The sequence below is a fragment of the Cydia fagiglandana genome, chromosome 11, assembly GCF_963556715.1.
Source record: "Cydia fagiglandana chromosome 11, ilCydFagi1.1, whole genome shotgun sequence".
Lineage (NCBI taxonomy): Eukaryota > Metazoa > Arthropoda > Insecta > Lepidoptera > Tortricidae > Cydia > Cydia fagiglandana.
In genome coordinates, this window is record NC_085942.1 from 8,767,051 (window position 1) to 8,780,006 (window position 12,956).

The 12,956-nt window shown below is 40.9% G+C and overlaps 2 protein-coding genes across 6 annotated transcripts in view; one reads left to right on the forward strand and one right to left on the reverse strand.

Annotated features, from left to right (window-relative positions):
- Window positions 1–3,375, forward strand: part of LOC134668884 (glycogen-binding subunit 76A) — a 66,607-nt gene extending 63,232 nt beyond the window's left edge. For 4 of the 5 annotated variants that reach the window (XM_063526372.1, XM_063526370.1, XM_063526369.1 and 1 more), the window contains one exon: window positions 483–3,375. In XM_063526372.1, the coding sequence (XP_063382442.1) occupies window positions 489–2,108 (1,620 nt within the window). In that variant the 5' untranslated portion in view covers window positions 483–488 and the 3' untranslated portion in view covers window positions 2,109–3,375. Of the gene's footprint in view, window positions 1–280; window positions 405–482 lie in introns of those variants that run through there. The other variant, XM_063526367.1, reaches the window with a different exon arrangement.
- A 63-nt stretch (window positions 3,376–3,438) lies between these two features.
- LOC134668888 (heparan sulfate 2-O-sulfotransferase pipe) overlaps window positions 3,439–12,956 on the reverse strand; it is a 57,029-nt gene continuing 47,511 nt past the window's right edge. The window contains exons 6-8 of the mRNA XM_063526377.1: window positions 9,754–9,878; window positions 7,532–7,686; window positions 3,439–5,723 (exon numbers count right to left, since the gene is read on the reverse strand). Coding sequence (XP_063382447.1) covers window positions 5,497–5,723; window positions 7,532–7,686; window positions 9,754–9,878 — 507 coding nt within the window. The 3' untranslated portion in view covers window positions 3,439–5,496. The remainder of the gene's footprint in view (window positions 5,724–7,531; window positions 7,687–9,753; window positions 9,879–12,956) is intronic.

The following is a 12,956-nucleotide window of genomic DNA, read 5'->3' on the forward strand; positions in this document are numbered from 1 at the left end:
TAGGTAGGTTGTATAACGTAGGCAGCCTACGCCCTCTATTGAATAAATGGCGGACAGATCTGCAGCAGTATAGTAACTGTCGCGTATTTCCTGTCGTATCTGCCGCCGTTTATTTATGTTTTGGCACAGACACGCGCAATTGTATAAGACGCTTGAGTTTGCAACGACACGACCGCTCAACTGAATAAATAACACTCTTGGATTAATTTTGGTGTTACATAAATATATTTACACAGGAAGTATAAATACATATAACATTCAAGTATTTATTTAGTAAATAACTAAATAATTCCAATGAAAGCTTAATTTAAGTTGTGAACATGACCCAGTTAAAAGAAAAGTTAGAAGATTTCATTTTAATTGTCACATTTATCTTTTACGTGTTACTGTTTCCGAAATGCAAAGTAAGCTCGCCACTGTAAAAAAGAGTTTAAGTTTTTTTGACGTCAGTGAACTAACTTTGTATTGTTTGTTCATTTCAGACTCAGATGAACGGTGAGCACGCCGGCTCGCAGTGCGGTCTGACGTCGCTGCTGCCGATGTCGTGCCGCGGGCGCGCCGCGGCGTTCGCGCGCGACCTGCACTCGCGTCTGCGCAACCTCGGCGCGCACGACACCGACGAGAACAGCTGGCTCGCCAAGGAGAACGGCGCGCCCCACCGACACGCCAACCCCGCGCAGCGCGACCTCGACACCTTCTACGACTTCGAGCTAGAATGCGAGAGCCCCTCCAGCCCCGTCGACGAGTTCGGCCCCTCCTTCAACGACCGCTCGCCCACCGACGACGAGCCCCCTTTCTACGATGTCGACGGGGAACCCGCGGAACAGACCAAGCTGATGATGCCCGAAAAGAAACGGAACGGATTCAAGTTCTCCACAGCTTTCTACTCGGAAGGGTCTCCCGTGAAAGTACAGCCGGTCGCACGTGAAAATGGCACTGCCGATAAAAAACTGTTTTCTCCGATCACATTTGAGGGCTGCGCGCGACATAACAGTTATGATGAAATCGACTGCATCGCCAGGCCTTCCACATTGGAAACAGACAGATTAAGTCTTCCCACACTTAATAGTACGACCATAGACAGTGATTCGGAATTTGAATCAGCAAAAAGCGAACAGTCCGAATGTGTCGATGAAGTATTCTCGAATGAAAAACGACCAACAAACGATGTCTCGGCAGTCTTGGAAACTCTATCTCTTGCAGAAGTCGAGTCTATTGAAGAGGAACCAGCAGTAGAACAAAATGAAGAAATTAAAGAAAATCACATCAATGTAGAAAAAAATGAATCATTAGAAATAGTGACCAGTGAAGTCCCCGATGATAAAGAATTATCCCCCGCACCAGAAATTGAGCCGTCACTTCTTAGCGTAGAAACAAATGATGAAGAGGAGCACGAAGACACAGATGACAGGCCCCAAAGGGTTCGACGATGCTCGTCTCTTAAAACCGGTAAAACACCACCGGGCACACCGGGACGTAAGAAAATCGTGCGCTTCGCGGACGTTTTGGGTCTCGATTTAGCGGACGTCAAAACATTCATGGACGAGATTCCTGTCATTCCAAAGTCAGCGTACGATGACCTGACGGGATGCGACGTGGCGAGCTCGCCGCCCGCGCGGCCGCCGCCGCGGCTGGGCGCGCTCACGCTCGTACCGCTCTTCGTGCTGCCGCGCGACGTCACCGACAAGCTAGAAATACAGAACGTGTGTCTGGAGAGTGCTCGGGTGTGTGACGGTGTCCACGTGACGATCTGCGGCTCGGTTCGCGTACGCAATCTGGACTTCAACAAGACAGTGCACGTTCGCTACACGATGAATAAATGGAAAACGTATACGGACCTACAGGCGAATTACGTTCAAGGCTCGTGCGACGGGTTCTCGGACCGGTTTCAGTTCGTTCTATACGCGCCGTGCATATCATCCGGGCAGCGGCTCGAGCTGGCCGTCCGCTTCCAATGCAAGGGTCAGCAGTTCTGGGACAACAACTGCGGAGCGAACTACTGCTTCGACTGCCTGGCGCTGGGTGCGCTGGCGCCGGCGGTGCCGTCCTCGTCGCCGCAGAGCTCGCCTCTGCACCCGCAGGTGGAGTGGCACCCGTCCTTCTACTGACGCCGCGGCGGGTGACGCCGGAGGCGACAGGGCCCGAGTCCGAGGAGCGCTCCTCACTAGTCACATTCCTGTGCCTGTTCCAACTGCGGTCAGTTCCTAGGCGGTACTCGGCGACGTCCTAAATTATGGAGGCTTCGAGCTGTAAAGCATTATTGTGATACATTTTAGAGTAGGTGTAGATATTAATGCGACGAGTGCGCGACTCGTACCGAGTGCCATTTGCAGTAACGACTTTTCGAATTAATGTATATTTTATCGAATCCGTTTGTTTTGTACTTGTAACAGTATATTAGTGTCCACGGGGACAATAAATTGTAGGAATATTGGAACTGGAGAGCGGTTCAGGGCAGGAGTGTCCTGTTCGAGAGAATTGTGAATGCTATCATATTTTAATACGTTTATACAAACAATAAGCCTTATGTAATAGATCTACCTATGTCGAATTATGAGCGGACGCGTCACGTAGTTAGAAAGATTTTAATATTCACTCTGTCGTCTTATTGAACTGTAGATATTAAAAAACTGTTTATTAAGATTATATCTGTGGTGACATAATAATCTCACCCTTGTTAGATCGTTGTAAAGTTTCTATTGTGGTCAATGTGGTGAAGACCGTCTATCAGGTAAACCCGTCTACAAACTCTTGCGCTTGTACACATACTCCACTCACAAAGGTCGGTAGAGCAGAAAGAGCGAAGCTCTTCCTTTCTAACTGTCTGAGCGAAGTACGTATACAATTACGAGAATTCTTGGCCTATGACGGTCTTTCCAACCAAAATTTGTATATGCTGGTCTTACCCGCATTGACCTTACTATTATTAGCGTTAACAAATATATGTCTGAGTACTAGGTAAGTCACGTATTACTACGATCATCAAGCAATTTCTAGGTAACTATGAGGATTATGTGAACTGTTTTATACTTATTTACATTGATGTTATGAACTGGATATTTTATATTTTTGTATAGCCACGCAGACATGACATATTTTCCTATAAAGAACTGATATAAGTCGTTGATTCGGTTTTGAGATTTTAACCAACGAATGTTATAGGAGTACGAAATTAAATTATTATTAATTGTAAGCAATATCATACTATTTATTAGACCTTCTTTATGTGTATATGTACCTGAATTCTTTTATATGTGGCCATATGAATTTAACTAAATCTACAATAATAAAATGCCATCTAATGAATTATTATTATTTGACACTTGTTTTATTAATAACTATCAACATAATAAATTAATGTGCATAATATCTTTACTTTGGTCTTTATTTTAATTCCGATTAAATTAACAATGATAAACAATAAATAAAACGTCAGAATTTGATTATAAATTTAATAAGTACGGGTAATTTGCTGAGAAATAAATAAAACATTATTTTTTAACTGTCATCTAGGTACATGACACTAGTATTAGAACTGTACAATTAACTTTCTTTTACTTACCTAATTGTTTAGCTTAAAGGTAAAACGTTACTTAATTCCAACTTATCTACGTACAAGTGTGTATCCGTACCTACTCATTAATATTAATACAACTACCTACTAAGCCAACTTATTATATTTACACGAAGGCAAAAAATATATCACAATGCTTGGATGATAGTGAAATACAAAACATTACCATTAACTTATTATAACGATTCTAAAATAAATAAGTTCATCCAATTATTTCTATAAATAAGTAGGTATTTAACGTGGAGTTTGAAAGAAAAAGAGTAGGCACTAATAATCAATAAGACAATAGTTCCAAAAGGATTCATTTAGAAATCGACCTTATTAACTGCAGAAATTGCGGTAGCTATTGCTTGAAAACGTCGCATTTAGTGACGTATTTAATTAATTATACTGCTTATCGGTATCAAGACCTCTCTTAGAAACGGGCACTTATTTTTATACAAAACAATAATATAAAAGATATTGTTTGTTTTGATGCTTAATGTAGGTATTTGCTCGTATGATTACGATGTTAGTCTTATTACTTTTAAGTGAAAGCGATAACGTGAGTAGTTTTAATTACTAAGTAAATATTAATATTACCATCCATAGTATATAGGAAACAAGTATATTGCAATGGCCGAGCTTGCCAGACAAAGCACTGGGCCCCATTATCAAATGTAATCCTATAAAGTACATTACATTTGCAACACTTAATACCTATTTCAATAATGAATAAATATTATGTCTAGAGAAAATACTCAAGAATTTATCAGGTATAAAATTACGTCTAACTTTGTTCTACTTGCGTATTTCCAAGTTGTTTACAAGTTCTTCAACGTCAATGAAGCTACAAGAGCACCGTTGGTACAGTCAAATATGGGTACATTATACGTAATATATACCTAACTTACTCAAAAATATGTCCCAATAGTTCTCGCTGACATAAGAGCTATGAAACATATTTTCGAGTATGATGTGCGCACCCATATTTTTACACTTAGATTTTTTTCTTAAATATATCGAAAAGCTCGTCCTACAGGAAAATAAATCTGGATCAACGCTGCAGCAGTATTGTTGGTGCAGTACCCATCTGAATGAAACCTTAACACTGCGATTTCGCAGTCGACATACTATGAAAATACGGCAGATGTAAGTATCAAACAAACATAAAATCCGACGAAGTGGTAAGTTTAGCCTATGGGAGGTAAATTGCTAGTCCAGTGCCCTGTTTATCAAAAGCTTGTAACTTGTAATACAAGTGGAAGTCCCTTTCTAATAAACAAAATTATGATTTTGGCTTAAGATTGCATAAAGAGAGCTCTCATTCTTCTGCACTGTAAATAGACCTATGTCAACTGATGCATGTTCTTCCCTGTATCTTAGCATAGTCTGATCAGCAAATCCGTGTATTCCTATTTGTCCCCGCCAGTCAGAGATGGGTTTGGTATAGGTGTAGGTATTCATATAAATCATTCCTATTTTTCCCGGCCTTATGTATGGCGGGGTCACCCGGGTTCGGACAAATGGGAATACACCAGCAAATCATGAAAATATTGGTATTAAGGTAAGGTCAACGAAATATAAAATGTGAGCCGATCTCGAAAAAATTTGAACAAGATCGGCTCACTTTATATTTCGTGAATTTTACAACTGTAAGAAGTTATGGTTGAATACACTCAACTATGTTCAACTTTCCGATTTGCCTACCTACCTTGTAGATATAGGCACATATACATATGTACTCAACAAGACTACCTACAACGATACACTTCATACTCATCGATACACTTATAAGCGTTTGCACTGATTTCAACAGTTTCACAACTAACACATAATGTCCATTGGCCTCACGTTGTACCCAAAAACTCAACACTCAAATCTCAGGTATTTTGTCACGGCCAGTCAACAGCAGTCTTGTCACGGCCAGTCGACAGCAGTCGCTACACTCGTCTGAACCTCTTCATCGCGCGCCGCTTGACTCGCTGCGACACCGGCAGCGTTACTCCGGGTTCCCTTAGCGCCTTAAGTTGCAGGTGGAGGCGCTGTTTGCAGAACTCGTAGAACTCTATTTCGCGGGTGAAGTTGGCGCGGACCATGTTTTTGACGGTCTCGGAGACCGGCGGCTTGAAGGCGTTGCGGTTGATGCGGTTGAATGTGTTTAGTTCCTCTGCAATGGAAATAGGTAGTCATTAAAAATGTGATAGGAATTGTTGAAAATGTGGGTATATAATAAAATACACTGTGACGGCACAAACAAACACACGAGAGATAATTTTTTTTCCGCACGCCTTATACATCGATTACCTTTATATTTCGCCCCACCATAAATATCTTGTTAAAGTCGTTATTAACAGGTTTTAAATATGTATAGGCAAGAACGATGGTAAGTATTAAGCTTAATAAACATCAAACATCATTCAATTTGATGTTTGATCAAACATCAAACATCAAATTGAATCGAAACAGTTAAAGATTTCCAAGATAATTGAGATTGCTTCGTTGATAAGTTAGGCGTACATGCGTACGTAGTGATTTAATTCTCTTTGCTAGCACCGACAACTACCCAGTTTTGATGTACTTTGCTAATCCACATCCAGCAGGCGTTATTATGTTGATGTTTGATGTCATCATCATATGTTTATGATAATGATGATGACTTACCCTACTACAACTTGGACGCGTCGCAAAAAAAGAGTCAACAGTGTAGAAGTTCATATCTTCGATTACTCCAACCACCGCATATTGCTTCGCTGACATGTTTAATTCAGCTGATATGATGATGATGACTCAGCCCAATACAGTTTAGTCGCGCCGCTGAAGAAACGCGTGATATATCGCTCGAGAGCCAACAGTGTGGAGTTCATATCTTCGAGCACACCGACCACAGCATACTGCTCTAGCTACATGCTTCTATGTCTGTTATGATGATGATGACTCACCCCAATACAACTTAGTCGCGCCGCTGAAGAACCGCGGGATGTATCGCTCGAGAGCCAACAGTGTGGAGTTCATATCTTCGAGCACACCGACCACAGCATACTGCTCTAGCTACATGCTTCTATGTCTGTTATGATGATGATGACTCACCCCAATACAACTTAGTCGCGCCGCTGAAGAACCGCGGGATGTATCGCTCGAGAGCCAACAGTGTAGAGTTCATATCTTCGAGCACACCGACCATAGCATACTGCTCTTGCTACATGCTTCTATGTCTGTTATGATGATGATGACTCACCCCAATACAACTTAGTCGCGCCGCTGAAGAACCGCGGGATGTATCGCTCGAGAGCCAACAGTGTAGAGTTCATATCTTCGAGCACACCGACCATAGCATACTGCTCTTGCTACATGCTTCTATGTCTGTTATGATGATGATCGCTCACCCCAATACAACTTAGTCGCGCCGCTAAAGAACCGCGGGATGTATCGCTCGAGAGCCAACAGTGTGGAGTTCATATCTTCGAGCACACCGACCATAGCATACTGCTCTTGCTACATGCTTCTATGTTTGTTATGATGATGATCGCTCACCCCAATACAACTTAGTCGCGCCGCTAAAGAACCGCGGGATGTATCGCTCGAGAGCCAACAGTGTGGAGTTCATATCTTCGAGCACACCGACCACAGCATACTGCTCTAGCTACATGCTTCTATGTCTGTTATGATGATGATGACTCACCCCAATACAACTTAGTCGCGCCGCTGAAGAACCGCGGGATGTATCGCTCGAGAGCCAACAGTGTAGAGTTCATATCTTCGAGCACACCGACCATAGCATACTGCTCTTGCTACATGCTTCTATGTCTGTTATGATGATGATGACTCACCCCAATACAACTTCGTCGCGCCGCTGAAGAACCGCGGGATGTATCGCTCGAGAGCCAACAGTGTGGAGTTCATATCTTAGAGCACACCGACCACAGCATACTGCTCTTGCTCCATGCTTCTATGAATGTTATGATGATGATGACTCACCCCAATACAACTTAGTCGCGCCGCTGAAGAACCGCGGGATGTATCGCTCGAGAGCCAACAGTGTAGAGTTCATATCTTCGAGCACACCGACCACAGCATACTGCTCCTCCACGACACGCTTCGCGCGCTGCAGCGCCTCTACGCTGTTAAATGGCCTGGAACATTCAATAAAAAAAAAACAATTAATGAGGACCACCTCGTTTAATTTCGGAGCTAGGGGCGCTAGTGTAGACGGAGGTCTTTCAAAATGTCAAAATGCATAGAATGCATTGAAATGACACATGCACTACGTGGGCTATCAAATCCGCTGTAGACTTTTCTTGGTCTGACAATATTGATTTTATAAAAATAAGCATAAAAGCATTGTCCACCCAAACATCAATCCATAGACCGGAATACTGTTCACTTTTTCTACAATAGTCACAATGCCTGCTGCGACCGGTTCATGGGTGTCTATTGTTGCGCCTGTGAACGGGTTCCAGCAGGCGTTCTACATGACATTAAAGCTCTCCAAGGGGCCTCTACGTGTTGGATCTATATCCCCACGCAAGCCTATCAAAAGACCGGGATTTATAGGCCCGTGAAATCCAAAAAAAGCATAAAAGAATTTTGAGATCTGTTTTTCTAGACTTATTACATCTAAAGTGGCGCCAAATGGTGAGCACAAAAACGGTAGCCCTCATTACAGTAAACTTTTTCTAGTATTGGAGGCATTCCACTGAGTTTTTTTTACCGAAAGAATGGGCATTTTATAGAGATTTATATAAACGATTAGATACAGCACCATTCTGTGTCATATATTGTGCATTTATGGTGAGAGAATATGCAAACTCGACGGTGTGAGTTAGCGTCCGAGTTCCTAGTCTAGCCTTTGCTTGGAGGGACTGGGATTTGCATCTTAAAACCAGAGGTCACTGTTTAAATGCGACCAAGAATTACACTAGATGTCGCAACCATACGTCGTACAGTTTGGTTTCCATTTTGACAAAATGCTACATTTATTTTCTCAATTGAATGCCGCTAAAGGCAGGCGTGGCTCACTCCGCAATTTCGTCGCTTTGCTACAGGTAGTATACTAAAAGTACATACGTTCCACACCAATTTTAGTTGCTAGCCATAAGCTGCGCGTGGCGCTGTCGCCACCTAGCGGCCATATCTGTCCTGATCGTAACTGACGCGTTTTGTTATAGAGTGAGTCTTCTGTACCTAGTACTATTATTTATTCTGTGCTAAAAGTAATACGTATCTTAACGCACTGGCAACTCTATAGAAATCATATTTTTGGTACAACTTTAGACATGCCGAGACTGTTAAAAATTTAGATTTAGATTTCCTATTTAAATGAAATAAAAATCTCTCAATAATAGTCAATAACATCGGATTTTAAACTTAAATGGTTTCAACGTGACAAATTTTGGCAATTGCAAACCTAGTGGTACTTTATAAAAACGCGTGCAAGTAAAAAGCCAAGCAGTGTCTCGTCCGACGGTTTTTGTGGCGCTAATAGAATGTCATGGAGCTTTTTATTGGCCGGTCGTTAACTCGTTAAGCGACGTGGTTCGGCGCTTCTTCATAAAATATGTGTAAAGAAAATGTTATCGACGACCGGTCTGGCCTAGTGGGTAGTGACCCTGCCTGCTAAGCCGATGGTCCTGGGTTCGAATCTCAGTAAGGGCATTTATTTGTGTGATGAACACTAGTATATATTTGTTCCCGAGTCATGGGTGTTTCCTATTTATATAAGTATGTATTTTTCTATATAAGTATGTTTATCGTCGCCTAGCACCCATAGTACAAGCTTTGCTTAGTTTGGGGCTAGGTTGATCTGTGTAAGATGTCTCCAATATCTATTTATTTATATTTATTTATTTAAGGTAAAAAAATACTTAGTCTGACATGTATGTTCTTGAATTTCAATTTGGCTCTTGGCAAAGAAACGCCCGGAAATGTATTTTTATCTATTTTATTGCTGTAGATGACTAGTAACAACAGGGTTTTTCAATACCTCTGTTATTTTTGATCACTAATGCTATTTGATGCTTCTCTAACTATTTTTATGACACTGAACGGGCATTGTGCAGATGCTCAAAATTTTGAGTTGTTGAAGGCTTTTTTGTAGAAAATTAGTGGCAATGGTGGAAGTTTACGGTAACAATAAGACATATAAAAGATGGAAATCAATTCGTCAAGCAAATGTAGTGAAAGAATCAAGAAATACTGACGTGCACTGAGGTTCGTGTCCACAAAAGAAGAGCGTCTGCCGGCGGTGATCTCCGATGCCCTCGTGCGTCTCGCCCTCCACGTAGCGGCACTCGCGGTCGCCGCTCAGCACACACGTCTCGAAATCCTGAAAACAGAAAGCAACAGATGATTAATATATTAAAATAATGGCCGGATACCGGATAGTAACCGAATATCCGGTGCATCTCTAGTTAAGAATACTGTGACCATCTAATTTTTCACAATTTGGCGCTAGAAAATTAACAATTTAAGTAGGTACTTATATCTGTAGGTAATAGTCATCTAATAAATACTATTAAGCATTACCTACATAAATTGCAGTTGGATTTCCGGATTTCGTAAATATCTCTAAAGATCTAAAGGAGTACTATTTTTATTATGACTGTTATTCTTGATAAACTGTAATTTTAAGTAAAGTTGAAATCCGGTGTCGAAGTACCTGCCCAGCTCGTCTTATGTATCAACTTAGAATCGCTCCGCTACGCAATTAGGTATTGGCAAATGCCAAATACCAAAAAACAGCATCATTTAATTTTCCAATTAAAACGTTAAGCTTTTTGCTGGTGGTAAACTAATTTATTTTTTGCAGGTACGCAACGAAGTACATCGTTAATATTTAAGAGAGTTACTAGACATGTCGACGTTATCGAATTAGGACAGGTGTCAATGCAAAATGGTCCTTAACCAAAGAAATTATCAGTTGTTTTTTTTTTCATTTCGGCGATATCAAGCGAAATGCGTACCAACCCCTGAAGGCAACGACTAAGGTACATGTCAACTGTTAAAATATGGGTGTAGCCAACTTATTCAAAAATATGTCCTATAGTTATTAATTCGGTGACATAAGAGCTATGGGACATATTTTTGAGATGATTTGTGCACCCATATTTTTACAGTTGACTGTACATAAATATCAATTCTATGCTTCCAGTTCGTGCCTGAACTTTGTGCCTTAATAATTTAGATAGATAGATCTTTATTACAGGTTTAGGAAATCTTTTGACTAAAAATTTTATAGAGAGAGACAACAAGGGGTCTTATCACTAAGAGCGATCTCTTTCACCTTAGGGCAGCAGAATCAGTGAATTTGATCAAATGTATTAAGTACATAGGAGTTGTTGCATTTATGAAGCCTACTTGAATACACACAATTACAGTAAAAAAGCCTTGGTTTATTTGTTTCATAGATCCATGAAGCATAATATATATATATATATATATATAAGAGCTAAGAGAAACGGTGGCTGAATGCACTAAAATGATATCCAAAACGATCAAATTGAGTTGTACGTATTTTAGACCGGACGTCCAAACCAAACATAATGCGAAAAAAAAACAGAATGTAATCGGTTCAGCATAATTAGATTTTGAGTCGATAAGTGTGGTGACTCCCTAAGGCTTGTAACTCAAGCGTCTGAGCACACAAACTCTATTGTGCTGGCCGGTTAACAATGGAATAATTAACACGGAAAAATCTGCAGTGACGCGCAATTGTCGATACCATTAATTTCCATAACACGATGGTGTGAGCTGTCAGCGGTCGCTGCGGGCGCTGGCCGGGCTGTTAGTGCCCGTTCCGGTACCGTTTTGCAATTAGGGGCACGACCACACGTTACGGCATAAGATAATTTGACTGGACGGACGCAAACAATTCCAAATTCTATTTAATATGAGCGCGTGCCTAGTGATGGCCGATGCACCTTCCATTAAAATAGCAAAGAAGCATAATACGAGGCAAAAAACAAACAAAAAAAATCTAAAATTCAAGTTCTGTTTACCTGTTATCAAATTATTTTATTTGAATAAACAAACGAAAGTGAAACTAAAACGCACTGAAAAAAAAAACCAAACTTTTGGAAATAGTTATACAAATCGTGTTATGCAGAGAAGCTGTGTTTTAATAGGGAGGAATATACTGGTACTTGTCTAATACTGTGTACGTATTGATGCTTATAAGTAGGTTTTTAGCAATATTTCTATATCGTGGTCACGGAAAAAATCTGTTAACAGTTAGAATATTTCTGAGAATGTAAGTAATTATTTATATGTGATAAGTTACTTACTTTCTTCTTTGAAATTTATGTAAGAATTTGTTTTTTAAATAATGGATCTGGATTCAATGTTCGGCAATGATGCCCTAAATAAAGGATGACTCACGCTAGACCGGGCCGTGCACGGGCCGAGGCGTCCCACATGTCATTGTCTATGACGGCTGATCGGTGATCGCGTGAAACGAAGCTCCGTACGCTCCGGCCCGGCTACGGCCCGGTCTAACTTGAGTCATTCTTTATGGCTCCTCTACACGATGGGTCAACGCCGGCCACTCCAAATGACGCAGCCATGCGGTAGAATGAGACAGCAATATCACTTGCTCCCTCTAACGCATAAATGCGTTCCTTGGAGTGGCCGGCGTTGGCCCATCGTGTAGAGGAGCCATTAGGATTGTTCCTAGGAATGGCACATCACTACCGCGCTACTCGGTGCAGCCAACGCGATCTGGGGGCAGATTTTTGAAATTCGACCACTCGATTTCGTGTATTTCGTTCAATAATATCTCCACTACTGGGCATTTAAATTCTACTAATAGAATTGAAAACGAGTGGTCAATACCACTAGATTCCCAATTTCTATCGCTCGTATTTCAAAAAATAGCATTTCGCCGTTTTCCACTAATTTTCAAGTGACGAAATCGAATGATCGAAATTCAAAAATCGCCCCCCTGCTCGAATAATGAACGCAGTTAACATTCCCGGTCCCAAAACAAATTAATTTAAATTTTCCTCTCATCAAATCTCCGTTCAACATCTGATCGAAAACATTTTAATGATGCTTTGCTGTCTATTTGTCCTCCTACATATTGTTACACGACATACGTTTAAATTGATTCCAACGTGATAAGTACCGTTTTCATTATATGTAAACTTGTTAATATGAGTCTCTTATCGAATGAGCTACTGGAGTATTCTAATTGGATTGAAAATGTACCTATATTTGTACGTTGGTGTAGATGTCTTGATAAAATATTTATAACTATGTGATAAGCTAGGATCGAATTGGTGATTTTTGACTGTAAGGTATTCTCTTATTCGTTGTTCGTTTTGTTTCGTTTCCGTGCAAAAGCTTGACCCACTACCCTAAACCCACTAGGTGACTTATCAGCCAAATCAATTAGACGCCTTAGATA